This window comes from Thermobia domestica, chromosome 3 (assembly GCF_964235325.1).
Source record: "Thermobia domestica chromosome 3, izTheDome1.hap1.1, whole genome shotgun sequence".
Taxonomy (NCBI): Eukaryota; Metazoa; Arthropoda; class Insecta; order Zygentoma; family Lepismatidae; genus Thermobia; species Thermobia domestica.
In genome coordinates this window covers 349,439,435-349,454,151 of record NC_137456.1, presented here as the reverse complement: position 1 = coordinate 349,454,151, position 14,717 = coordinate 349,439,435, and the positions used below count along the sequence as shown (strand labels likewise).

Below are 14,717 nucleotides of genomic sequence, written 5' to 3'. Positions count from 1 at the left end.
ATTATAAACTCTCTCACACAGAATGTGTAGTTCCCCATGTCATTTTTGCATGTCCTCATGTTCCGATCGAATAGTTAGTTAATTAGAAACAATGCTTTGTTATTTAACGTAGGAATCAAACGGCTGGTGTGGTTGCAAAAAAAATTCACAATTTTAGATTGAAAATCACTTATTTCCTTCAATTTTCTTTTCTTTTCACCTTTTTATATCTTCACCCATAACGGAGTTGGCTATGGCTCAGGACTTTTGATATATATATATATATATATATATATATATATATATATATATATATATATATATATATATATATATATATATATATATATACAGTGAAACCTGTCTTCAGCGGAATCGAGCGGGACTCGCAAAAATTTCCGTTAAAGACAGGTTTCCGCTTAATGGAGATAGACCTTTCCGTTAAAATATATATATATATATATGCTTATAACGGACATAATGAGAAAATATATTGATGTACGCAACTTGTTCAATTACAGTACTTTTTCCTTTTACGGATTAATACCCCCCCCAAAAAAAAACTTAAAATAAAGACAAAATATGCTGTGCACACTTTCCTTTATTTTTCCCAATAGTCAAGCAGGATTTTTTGCATACATTGCTACTACTTGGCTGCGGTATACTTCAGGACACAGAAAAGCTTTCTCTGGAATTTTGAAAGTCCTCTGAACTCTTTCCTCCTTGTTTTCACGAAACGTGATGGAGATATATAACTTCTGCTTTACCTCAATTCCTTTTTTCCAGAACTTTGTTTTGTCAGTTTTCTTCTCATTTTTGTTCGCTGTCGCTAGTTGCTACACAAGCGGAACAGAAGTACGCCTACAAAGAAGACTGACAGCTGACATGCTACGTAGGACTAGCGAAAAATTGTGGGAGCTGAATATGAGTAGTGACTGACGAAGGTCAACACTGTCCATAAAAATTTAACAAAAGAACGAAGTATTTATCGCAGACAGTATATGTTTACCCTCTCACAGGATGTTTAAAAATTTTCTAAACGATGTAGTCTGAAACTCAGAATTTTCCGTTAAAGGTTTATTTTGCTTTCCGTTGTCCGCATAACACAGTTTCCGCTTAATGAAGGGACTTTTACATGTCTTTTACTCCAAAATCCATGGGACCATGAAATATTTCCCTTTAAGACAGTTTTCCGTTTAATAAAGGGTCCGTTGAAGGCAGGTTTTACTGTATATATATATATATATAATGCTTATGGCAAAGTTTTTTTCCTGGTGAGGTTTCATCCTGTGAGATTTTGGACATCGAGGTTTTGTCCAGGCAATTTTTTTCACCTGTGAGATTTTGAGATTTACATCAACTGAGAGTTAATAAACCCAATATTGTATTTATATACCTTCTCCTATTCCACTGTTAAGAAGAACTCCCCACGCGAACCAGATGGCACTGGAGAGATTAAGAGCATCTTCTTCTGTTCCGTCAGTATTGGCTAATTTGAAACGGCCGAACGGAGAGAACCGATCCAGCAGATACAACACTAACGCTACGACATGTACGGACACCATTACAAGAATCCACAGCGTGTTACTGAAGGGTTGTAAGAATGATACCAGCGTGGAGGATCGAGAAGGCTATAAAGAGAAAGCAAAGACACAGATTAATAATAATGAATCTTTTTTGTTTTGCACTTTAAAATCACAAAAGTATCTACAGGGTACCCCAGAAGTAGTGATCACGTGTTGTTAGGTGCGGAGATTAGGCTGTATGATTAATGTTGTTGTTCGTTTGTTTTTTGTTTTGTTTGTGTTGTGGTTTTCTTTTTTCATTTGGCAACACTACAAGATGGCGGATTACCTGACGCTTGAGAAACGTTCCAATGCGTTCGCCTATTTTCTGAGACACGACGTTACGGAAGTAAACTGACAAATGAAAAAGCTGTACGGTGATCCTGCACCATAGCGGAAGACAATAACAAAGGTAAACAAAGCCTTCGATACCACTGATAGTGTAATTGACGCCTAGAGGCCAGGTAGGCCTAGGTCTGTCAACAATCCCGTAAATACGCCTCGAATACAGGCAAAACTTACAAGGTCATCACAAAAGTCGAAATCGATTCGACAGTTGTCCCTTACCCTGTATATCCCGAAGTCATCCATTGTCAGGGTTCTCAAGAATCTGAAACTGCGCCTCAAGACTGTACTCCACCACACTTTGCCCGGGTTGTCCGTGACTTTTTGAATAACACGTTCCCTGGGCAATGCATTGGTCGTCGGGAACAATGGAATGGCCGGCACGGTCACCAGATCTCACCTCTCCCGACTTTTTCCTATTGGGACATTTGAAGGATACGGTATATGCAAAACCCTTAAACAGTGTTGCAGAATTGACAGCGCGAATCACCGAGGAATTCAATAGCATTCCTGTTCAGATGTACCTAGATGCATGTAGAAATGTGCGTCTCCGGATGCAGGCATGCATCGATGTTAATGGCCGCCAGGTGGACCTCCAAAAGGAAAATAGGGATCAGATACTGTAAAGCACTTGATTTTTACATCATTCCTCTGTACCTACAATTTTGTTTCAGACCATTCTTGTTTATAATACAAATGTACTGATCACTCAAAAGTAAGTCACTACTTCTGGTACACTCAGTAAAGATTCGATTCCAAGTTAGAGTACATGTGATTTGAATCCTAGTTAAACTTTTCTCATTTAACTTCGATACTAGAAAGCGATGTTCACCTCCAAACAAAGAACCAATACGCTTTGCACATTATTACAGTAACTGAAGTTAAAACTCTCCACGTAACATTGGCAGCCAAAGAAAGATAGAAGAACAAGAAACTGTTTAGGGTGAAGAGTATGACACACTCTATCACATAGTTAATCTGATTGCAAAGCATTGCGTTTGTGTATGATTCTGTTATTAGGGTTTCTTGTATATTTATTAATTGTTTCAAATCTGAACTGAGGCTCGTATTTGTGCTTATAATTGGTTTTGATTGAACCTATCTCAGTCTATATATTATCTACAAAATAGAAGGATCTGTGAATATTACAGAATAATAGATAATATTGCATTGTTTATATAAACATTGATTACTGCGTAGAAGATTATGTTTTTGGCATTATATCTACATTTTATAATAGATGATTTGTTATTAGGTAAGCAACTAAACACTTGAAAAACATGAAATGAAATCTTTAAGTTTTACGTCCCACGGTTATGCCGGCTAGGCTAAAGGAGGCGGTGATGATGAGATATAATGAAGTGGTGGAATCAATAAAGTGGGAGGAAACGGGAGAACCCCGAGAAAACCAACGCACACGATGTTTGTCCATCACAAAGTTCACGTGGTGCGAGCTGAGATCGAACCAAGAACCCAATGCGCCAGGAGTGAACGCTCTACCATTGAACCACCGCGGCCCATAAATACTTGGAGTACAACTCTATGGCCTACCCGAAGGTTCAATGCCGCGTTCACAAAAGCTCTCCACTGACTTCTATCCTTAGCCATTTGATTCCAGTTTCTATTTTGTATTCTTATTTCTACGAGATCAATCTTAATATTATCCTCCCATTTGCGCCTAGGTCTTCCTAATGGTCGTTTTCCGATTTATTTTCCAGTTAAAACTTTGAAAGCGTTCCTACTTTCTTACATCCTAGCTACATGATCTGCCCACCTAAGCCTCCTAAACTTCATGACCCTAACAATGTTGGGTAGACCGTATAAATTATGTAGTTCCTCGTTATGAAGTTTCCGCCATTCCCCATTTCCGTTACTCTTGGGTCCGAATATTCGTCTCAGCATCTTGTTCTCAAATACTTTCAGTCTACGTTCTTTTCTCAGCGTAAACGACTATGTTTCGCAATCATACAACACAACAGGCATGATTATGGTTTTATATATTGTAAGCTTCAAATCCTCGACAGGATTCACGACGACAAAAGATTTTGAGCTGAATAATCTACAGAAATAAAACTTAAATACAGAACCTTTTTGGATAACGTGGCGCCCACCAAAATAGATACCTTTGAGGCAGTCGCTACTTAAATCTAAATGGATAATTTTAACCACTTCATGGATATGGCATCAAATGATGCAACATATTTATCGGGAAAATAATGCGATTTTTTTTTCACGAAGAAGAGTGCGAACTGAACGTAAGTAAAAATAATATTCTGAAGCACTTGTTTTTATTTACCTTCAGTTTGCACTCTTCTTCGTGAAAAAAAAAATCGCATTATTTTCCCGATAAATATCCGTGAAGAGGTTAAATACAAAGGGTTTCATGTATCACAAAACAAAACCACGTTTCTTTCGTTTTTTTTTTCTTGTTTGTTAATGGTGTTTACTTGTTTCGCTTATACTGTAAAAACAGCGTACCACATAATACATTCTTAACACTGTCCTCTTAATAATAGAAACAAGTAACAGGTCTCAACTAGTGGCGAAAACAGAATTCATCAGGGCTACACACTAAATGCACGTCACTTCAGTACATGCGGGATTTTTGTATTCATATTTTAACAAGGTAAATTTTTATTTTTCCATAGTATCTTGTAGAAAGGGGATAGAAAGAAAACGGTAACCTTCGATTGCTTACGCTACCGAAACACAAACTATTTGCTGAGCAAAACAATATATTCACATAAAAAACTACATACGTGTTACAGTTTCGCCAACTAACACGTATGTAGTTTTTTATGTGAATATATTGTTTTGCTCAGCAAATAATTTGTTTGTGTTTGAGTATATACAAAGCAAAACTTCTACTTATGGAAAATATTACGCTACTGGTCTTGACACGTACTTTTAATAATAATAATAATAATAATAATAATAATAATAATAATAATAATAATAATAATAATAATAATAATAATAATAATAATAATAATAATAAAACCACCATCAAAACTGTGACCAAATAACCATTTTTTTCAACCCGGTATCCAGTATCCTTCCCCCTGCTGTCTTTAAAATAAAAGTTTGTCATGGAATTTCGATTCTAAAATATAGTTATCTGAAATCTGATTATGAATATCTTTTAAATGAGTTTTATTGTGCCGACAATACATGATGCTGTAATATGATACAATATAGGTATATTCAAACAAGTAAATTTCCTAAATATCTGGACTTCCAGCTCAGCTGAAACATCTCAATAAAATAACCTTATTCTAAAACTTTAATTAAAACGTATCTGGGTACATGAAATTTAACAACAACAACAACAACAACAACAACAACAAAAAAAAGATATTCTGAATTTGAACTACCTCATATAAAGACGGTACAGTAGCTTAATGGTAGAGCGCTCACTTCTGGGCGCTCTGGTTTTCAATTCCAGGATGTTTATATTTTAATGCATATATATATATATATATATATATATATATATATATATATATATAGAGAGAGAGAGAGAGAGAGAGAGATAGATAGATAGGTATACATATAGATATAGATAACTTATATATTTAAAATTAAATTTTCATTATAACGTATCACGCTTATGTCTTTTAGGCTAAAGGAAACAGATAATAGATGAAAATGAATGATTGGTAAAATTGGTATAATGGTAGAATAAAAATGTGTGAGGAAACGGGAGAGTGGTAGAACCACTGAGCTACCTTGCCCCTTCCTTCAGCTTCTGAAACCAAAAATACTGCTGCTGGCCTCTAACATGATAATTTAACAGAATCAAAGACATTAAAACCTTATTCACTAAAAATTATAAACTTTAGTATCTTTCTGGCTACGATAAATGAACTATATCTAAAATCTCTTTCTTAGCATTGTAAGTAAAGAAAGTAATCGAAGATTTAATTTACATTTACCAAAAGTTCTTACCTTCTTCTCGAGAATGGTTATTCCTTGATACTTGAAGGGTTTGCTGAATTCAATGAAAGCTGCCCTCTCTGGGTTAATGGTAAGTGGAGCAACTATCATATCCGCCCTTAAATTTACCAGCTCACCAATAAGACCAGTCCACTCCTTTTTACCACCAGCTTCAACGAAAAGCGTATATAATGATTTCTTTCAAAGAAAATATACAGTATATGCCTGCAACACTACCTGTTGAATCTGACAAGAATTTATTTTTACAAAATTTCATGTCTACAACAGTTAAATAATTTCTATATTTTAAGTATTTTAAATATATTTTTTTATTGGAATATATAGAAAGTGATGCAGTTCTATAACACGTACAAGGTATATTCGGAAAGTAATGTCACCATGTCTACAAGTATGAAAAAACATTTATTTACATAATAGTAAGAATAACAATATCTGTACATTAAAATTCTTCAAAATATCGTCCTCCTGCATAGATATATCTGCGAAGGCATCCTGGACGCCCTGTTCAGGAAGTGCGTTTAAAATTATTTCGCAAGCTGCTTTCGCGTCGTCAATTGTTCTGTAATGATGTCCTTTCAGGATGGTTCAAAATGGAAACCAAAAAGAAATCTGCGGGAGCCAAGTTGGGATTGTAGAGTGACTGGTGCAGCGTTCTCACGTTAGATATGTCCAGGTTACTGCATCACAATTTGTACAAGAAACGAAACAGAGGTTTACGAAATCGGCCGTTCTTTATCTCCGAGAGCTCGATGACAGCTGAGCAAGCTCTCTCTTGGTAGGTGACTTACATCACCATCGATCCCAGCAGATAGAGCGCGCTACAACGTACAGTAGCTTCACAATAAAATCTATGACATTATTTTCCGGCAGATCTTGTACGCTTTATCCACCACTAAAACAAACACTAAGAAAAACCTGAAGTTAATTCTGTGTTACTCTTATCAATTCTGTGAGTCTTTTCAGTGATTCTAACTATAACCTCTCAGACATCTTCATACATTAACACACACACTTAAAGAAACAAATACATATAATTAACATTATTACTATAGGTCAGTAGGAAACAGAAGAAACGCTACTTCTAGATTGTTATTCAAGAGATGTTCATTTTCACGAAAAATGTATCTTTTGAAGCTCTTGAATTGAAATATCTATATTAAATAAGTCAAATGTAAAAAAAAAAGCCAGCAAATAGCTTTAATCTATCAAGAAAAAATATAGTTACGGAATACATCATAGAGGTAAATTAAAATACGAAGTAAGGCTAAAGAGAATTTGCAGAATGTATGTTTATTAATATATAGAATATTTACAGACACACTTCACAATAAGTATAAAAGTAACCGAGAAAGTTCTATCGCTTTTTGTGGAGGTCTGTGTTCAATTGGCCCTCACACCGTGAGTTGAATGCGAATGGAGATAAGGCGAAGGTCAGTTGTTGATGAGGGTATATCCAAAATATTATCTTGTTGTGGTAGTCCAGTTACACCGTGAACTTGCGTAAAGACAGAGTGAACATGAGATCTCCACAGAGCGTCATAAGGAAATGTGTGCTGTACGAGTTCAAACTGGGGTCAAAAGCCGCTGCAGCAGGGCGGAAGATATGCCAGGCCTTTGGTGAAGGTGTCGTGACTACGAGAACAGTGCAGCGTTGGTTTAATAAGTTTCAGGACGGTGACGAGACGCACTATGTGCTGGAAGACCAACACATGTACAAAATGAAGATCTTCAGGCAGTAATTGAAGCGAACAGTGGTAAGAAATGTGAGGAACTGGGACTACAATTCAGTGTGAGTGGAGAAATCATTCGTCAGCACCTCCGTCAACTTGGGAAGCACTATAAATTTGGTCGATGGATCCCATATGATTTGACTCCGGGCCAGAAAGCAACTCGAGCAGACACCTGTGTTTATTTGCTGTCTCGTCTGAGGAAGGAGTCATTACTGGACAGGATGTTGACATGTAATGAGAAGTGAGTCCTGTTACGAAGCTCCACGGCGCAGTCATCATTGATTAGCATGCCACGAACCGATTCCAAAACAGCTAAAACTAGCACTGCAGCAAAAGGTCTTCCTGTGTGTTTGGTGGACTGCTCGCGGCATCGTGCATTGGGAACTGCTACCAGCTGGTCAATGCAACTGTGTATTGTCAACAGTTGAGCCATGTTCATGAAAAACTCAAAACTCTGGAGCCAGCGCTTCTGAATCGTAAAGGGGTCCTCCTGTTACAGTATAACGGTAAGCCCCACGTGGCTAGGATGATCCGGGACACCATTCTACGCCTTGGATAGGAAACACTGTTGCATCCGCCATACTCCCCGGGCATTGCACCGTCCGATTATCACCTACTCTATTCCCTGAACAATCACCTTCGAGGACGCCACTTGAAATCCCTAGTATAGGTGCAAAATATAGTTGATACCTTCTTCGCTTCACAACCCACCAAGTTCTACCACGACGAAATCCATGGTCTTCCAGAATGTTGGCAGAAGGTCATCGATGCTGATGATGACTATTTTTGATCTTCCAGATACGTCTTAGGTGACATATAGATTTTCGAAGGTGGAGGGTGAAAAAGCGACAGAACTTTCTTGGTTATCATTATATAGTTAGAAAAGTATTAAATCAAGTACAGTGAAACAGTTAAATCTTTAGTACATTCGAATCAGAAGACAGAAAAAGTACTATATTGTTTACGTAAGCAAGATCACATGAATTGTTTAAGTTGCTATTTAAAAATAAATATATTAACACTACCTCGTATGTGCATGTATGAAGTAATTACACTTGTGAAAATAAAATTTGTAAATTGTATTCAACATATAAATATACGCACTCATGATTAAATAAATAGAACTAATTTTGAAATATCAACATACAATATTGTATTTTCGGAAAAGGAGCTGTGATATCTGAGCTTTGCTATCAAAACATCAAATTATTCTTATAGTTACATAAGTTTCCGACATAGAAAAATAACACCTATGTAAATTTCTATGAAAGAGATTTATTATATTACCATGTATCAATAAATATTATAAAGAGAATAAGTCGATGTATTATTTTACGCTTATACTTATAAAAAAAAAGAAAAAAAAAACATGAAATATCAATACATCGCATCACGCTTTATTCCGAATACGGAAAGCGATGAAGCTGGTGTTCCCTAACACTTTCGACTGTCCATTGATGCATTCCGATGCATTCCGCATTCACTACTGTCAAGGCTTACATTCTTGTTTACTTTGGACCCACATTTAAGATATAGCATATCTGAGAATTCTGCTGGGGGCATGTTTGGGAAATATGTCTTTGGGGAATCCCTTTGCACAGTCATTGTACATTGATGAGATATGCATTTTTGGATGCATATGTGTGATTTACTTTACGTTGATATGAACCACCACTCCACATTTTCTCATGTTTGAAATAATTCGTGATGCAATATAACTTTTCTATACTTTTGTGTAGTTCTAGCTGTGAAACTAAGCACTTTCCCCAATAAGTTATAACATGTGCTGGATTCAATTTCTGTTTGTCCCTATTTGGAAAGCTATTTTATAAGGTTATTGTGTTAAATCCAGTACGTCCCTGAGACGGAATCGCCATTTTACAAGGCTAGGGGTTCGAGTTCCATTGGTTTCTGTGAGGAGATGATAATTTATAAGGTTATTGGATTCAATGAGTCTCTCTTCGGACATAACCAACTTATCAAGGGTTCGATTTTTGGTATTGATAAAAGATAAATGCCCATAATTGGCACAAAAGGTAGTGGTGGAAGAGAAAGTAAGGAGGAGAAGTGGCCAATCCAGAGATTCGTCTAGACGAACCACATTGAGGTTCGCTAGCTAGTAACATGTACGGCAACATTGAAATATTGTTACTTTATCTTCATTAGAAAAATATAACAAAAGGAAACTAATTGCACTGTACTAAAAATTGTTACCAAAACATTAACATACAAACAGAATTATTCAGTTAAAATATTCGTTATTTTAAATTGTAAGCATTGTTGCAACAAACATCACTTTGTAATAAATTTAAAAATAATGATTTCAAAGTTGATACCGTTATCAAGTCTATATGAACTTCTTTCTTTGTGTCAGGAATCACCCCGAAAACGTTGTTGGTGTTGTTTTGAAATACATATATGAAAGACTATAAAAATATCCTATACTATGTAAAGTATGTATATATATATATATATAGAAATCATATTAGTAAATGACCTTGCGTATCAAGAATTTTGTATGATGCTATAGTTAAATTTTCCTTGTTTCAAGCTAAGTATCTCTTAATTTTACAGGATTTTTACCCTTACAGTAATCAGTATTGTGAAGTAGCTGTGTATTAGATGTGAAGTGACCATGTGATAATTGTGTAAACTCTTAACTTACTTCGCCAAATTCAATTATTTTATTAAATTGCGACTATGTTCTACAGAATCATGATGAACTCTTTAAAATCTATCGGAACAAAACTTTTATTAAGATTGTACATTTCCAGACAGCTTCTGTAATCACATATTTGTTAATAAACACGACTAGTTTCCTTCTTGCCTTTCCGCACAGCCTGATACTTCCCCATTCATTGAACGCCAAAGTCAACACTTTACAACCAGACAAAACCACGGAGGACACATCGACAGGGGTATTCGACACACGGTTAGGATAGGTACAGGATCGACAAGAGAAGCGGATCGCACCATTGGAAAACAACCAGCTCCATAAATCAAGAATACCATTCTGTTGGTTAATCACCGCAGATACATCGAGCTTAAGTTGAAATTAGTGGAATGAATGTGTAGGAGAATATCATCGTAAAGACGCATTGTCAAGAGAGAACTCGACGCCCCTTGCAGATCAACAGGATAGAGATCCAGATGTTGACTGATTCCAGTTTATCCAGACTCCTCCAGAGAAAGACATTCATCGTTCCAGATGACCAGGACGACGCCAGCCTCGTTGGAACTATCAGGATAGTGCTCATTCCTTTATCTTAGTTAAAACCTTTCTATCTCTCACACCTATTTCCCCAACTAGTCATTTTTCAAAATTAAAACATTTGAATTTCATTTAAATTCAACCATAATTTTTGTAGTTAAGTACCGTGTTGTACATCAGTTTCATCCCCATTTTGTTGCATTCATTTAATAAGTATTTAGAGCTACGACTGATGGTTGATGCTGTACGATCCCAAATTTCCAAATATTTTACATGTGCCCACCGGAACATGATGGTAGATGCTGTAAGATCCTAAAATCTCCAAATATTTTACATGTGCCCACCGGCGCATGATGGAGATACTGTGAGGCTTACGCCGTTGTAACGATCCCAAATTTCTAAATATTTTCGATAGATAACAGTTTTGATAGACAAGTCAGGCGTATTAGAGATTTTTAAAAGATAAATCCCATTGAGTTAAACAATAATAACGATGCATTTTGAGTAACGAGTACAGTGTAATATATAGTTTTTCTGAGAGAAATTGAGTAGAGTTACTTTTCATTAACATTTTTAACAACAAAAATAATTTTCTGTGATTGGCATATTTAAGAGTGTTTGTTGTTACTAGTCCTTTTGCAATGGAACACTTTAGTTTAAACGAAACAAATGAAACATATTTTTATTTTGCTTCTGAATTTTTTCTTCATCATATGAAATATTTAAAAGATTTTACATTTTTTAAATCAAATATTTTATGAGAAAATTCGTTTACGTAGGTATTATGTATGTTAGAATGAATGAACTTCTAATTTAAAACTCGAGAAAAAAAAGATATTTCCAGTAAAGGTAATAATACAAATAGTCATAATTTTCCCATAAAAATATTAAATTGTGTAATTTGTGATTCTGCTTTATATATGACTTGACGAAGGAATAAATTCAATTCTTAGAGTAGAAAACTATTAATTACAGATAGATCTATTAATAAAGGGAGAATTTTGAAAGTAGAAGTTATAAAATAGACTATTAAATTAACATAGTGTTTATTATTTTCTAGAAGCGATTCTTAACAAATACATACTTGAACTGTTCTTAAAGGTGTAGCTTCCAAATTGTCCATCTGGCGACAATGCCAAAGTATAAGTAAAATTTATTTTCTTGGACAAATTTTTGAGCAAATCCATACAAAATCCTCTGCAGCAGTACATTGCGTCCGCTGAAAATGAAAGAAATTATTAAATTTGGTTACTCATACACCAAAGAGAATGAAAGTAATCGTCTGTGAAAATCTAATTTTTAACTGTATTTCTGAAAGATGGTCTGTATATACCATATTGATTTTAGAATGTATTGTTTTCACATCATTTATTAGTGTTTGAACCTTTTATAGAGAATTTATATACAATCACTACTAGTGATTAATTTTGAATACTAAAGAAAACTAAGTTGGCTCTTTATAACAGCTTTCCGTTTCTAACAGACAAAATTGCTGATGTTGTCCCTTTGATGAAATTTGAACAAGAGCTTCAAACATGTAAAAAGAACACATGCTATTCAAATAAACATGAACAAAATTGTTGAATGCTCTTGAAAAATATTGTACCCACCGCCTGTAAAACAGTAATTAATAACGAATTGTTTAATCAACGTAGGAATAAAGTTTTACAATTATTTAAATCAGATTTTTTTGAAGTTATGGATTCTAACACAACCAGCAAAATAAGGCATTAAGGTTAACTCGTTGTAGCCACACAACCATTCAACACAGGGTCTGAAGAACGTGTTGATGTTTTCTCGCGTGCATACAAAACTTCATTCTCCGTTCCCTTCTGTACTCCTTAGCAGTCCAGTTCTAGTTGTAGAGAGACATTGCTCAATGGCCGAATTCCACAAGCAGCGTTAGTGATTCTATTTGGTCAAGCGTAAATTACAGTGACAAATTCAATTATGGTGCGATCATAAAGTGAACGCAACAACCAAAAAATATATTAAGAATAAAACTATCCAGTCGATTTAAGTCACAGTTATACAATATTACCTAAGTATAAGGGTCAACCAAGCATAAGAAAGTAAATATTAAAAAATAACTGTAGAAATTTTCTAATTTCGTTTGCTGAGGAAAGGCCCTGATTATTGATATATGTAATCCAACAAGAATTTTAGGAATGATCCAAAAAATGGATTAAAAGATTGCGATCTTGGCCAATAATTAGTTTTTGAATCAGGGGTCACAAAATTTTTGAAGATCCCTTAATCGAGTTTTCGTATTTTTTACGAAATAAGCACATCATACTGAGTTAAGTGATAGTTTGGATTGGCTACACTATATGTTGTTCTCCAGATATAAGGCCTACAAGAAAAGTTTTGATTGAAATATATTGGATCTTTTGATCCAATAAAATGAAATCTAATGTTGAATTTTAGCATAAAATTGGTACTATAAAGAAAAGAACCTCCAGCCATAGCAGTAGAACAAATATTAACTAAATTCTAACAGAACAGTACAACTATCAGTTCAAATAATGCAGTTACCTTCGTTTGAAGAATTAAAGTGCGGACAGGGAATCTCGTCCGGTTGGCAGATATCACCATCATTTTCCTGTATTCTTCTGGCATAGACGAACGGCTTCTCTTCTATCGTAAGTACTTTCAGTTCCGTAGGAATCACACAACCTTGGGGTTGGTCAGGAGATCCGCCCGGCCACAGGATTGACTTTTCCTTCAATTGAAGCTGCATCTTTTGCCTAACCTATACATATTATAGAGGAAAATAAACAAAGAAAAAATCAATACAATTTTAATCAGGCTTATGATGGATTCTTATTTGAGTCAAATTTGAAGTTCTACTTTTGTTAATTTCAAATATACAGCAATATTTAGATATTAGACAAAATAATAGAATATTTCGCACAAAATAATATTGGAATAACTAGAAATCATTCGAATTCGGAAAATTTGGATAATAAAAATATTCAATTATTAAAGTAACGAAGATTAGTTTTGATGTTCTAACTGCATTTATTTTATGGATTTTTATTTGGTGTACTTGATTTACAATAGCAAGAGATTGTAAAGGGTGTCCCAAATTCACGCAATATTTGAATATTGTGCCGTTTGTGCGGTAAGGTGTTGCCAAGAATAAAAGGACAACGTTACAGCTGACAGTTCAAGGTTATCAAAAATGTAGCACTAAATGAAAGAACAACACTTTTTCATTATTAATCAATATTTTAAAAACAATGGAGGTTTGGTAGTTCCGAATTTTCGTACAAAATATGGTCAGAATAGTGATTTAACTTAATCAGCTGTGAAAAGATTAATTTGAAAAAAAAATATGGAGACTGGATCGATTTGTGATCTTAAACACTCTGGCCGTCCTTCAACAATTCGTTCAACACGAAACATCGAAGCAGCTCATAAGTGTTGCTGAGAGTCTAGAACATCAATTCGGCACTGTGGTCAAGAATTGGACATTCCGAGAAGCTCTATACAGCGTAATAATAGTTAATGCTGCTCGCTATTGCGACACGATAAACCAGTGTTTTGTGCCTAAATTGCAAGATATGGACCTGGACGACACGCAGTTTCAACAAGACTATGCCACATCCCATACAGCACAAGAAACAATTCAATTACTGCATGAGTCATTTCTTGGTCGTGTAATGTCCCGTTTCAGTGATCAGAATTGACTGTCCAGATCATGCAATTTAACACAGTTTGACAATTTTTCTTTGGAGTTTCTTGAAGTCTAAAGTTCATGCCCAGCAGTTCACGACCACCCACGCCTTGAAGCAGGACCTTGAGTGCTATATCAAAGAAATTCAGCTGCATTTATGCAAAACAGTCATTGAAAATTTCAAGAAAAGAGTGTGTATGTCAGCAAAGCCATGAAGGCCATTTACCTCATATGCTAGTCCATATATAATC

The 14,717-nt window shown here is 35.1% G+C and overlaps 1 protein-coding gene across 3 annotated transcripts in view; it reads right to left on the bottom strand.

The window, feature by feature from the left end:
* LOC145681293 (glutamate [NMDA] receptor subunit 1-like) overlaps positions 1-14,717 on the bottom strand; it is a 132,644-nt gene that overhangs the window by 24,644 nt on the left and 93,283 nt on the right. For all 3 annotated transcript variants that reach the window (XM_081752934.1, XM_081752937.1, XM_081752935.1), the window contains exons 10-13: positions 13,323-13,539; positions 11,872-12,006; positions 5,838-5,995; positions 1,376-1,610 (exon numbers count right to left, since the gene is read on the bottom strand). In XM_081752934.1, the coding sequence (XP_081609060.1) occupies positions 1,376-1,610; positions 5,838-5,995; positions 11,872-12,006; positions 13,323-13,539 (745 nt within the window). The remainder of the gene's footprint in view (positions 1-1,375; positions 1,611-5,837; positions 5,996-11,871; positions 12,007-13,322; positions 13,540-14,717) is intronic.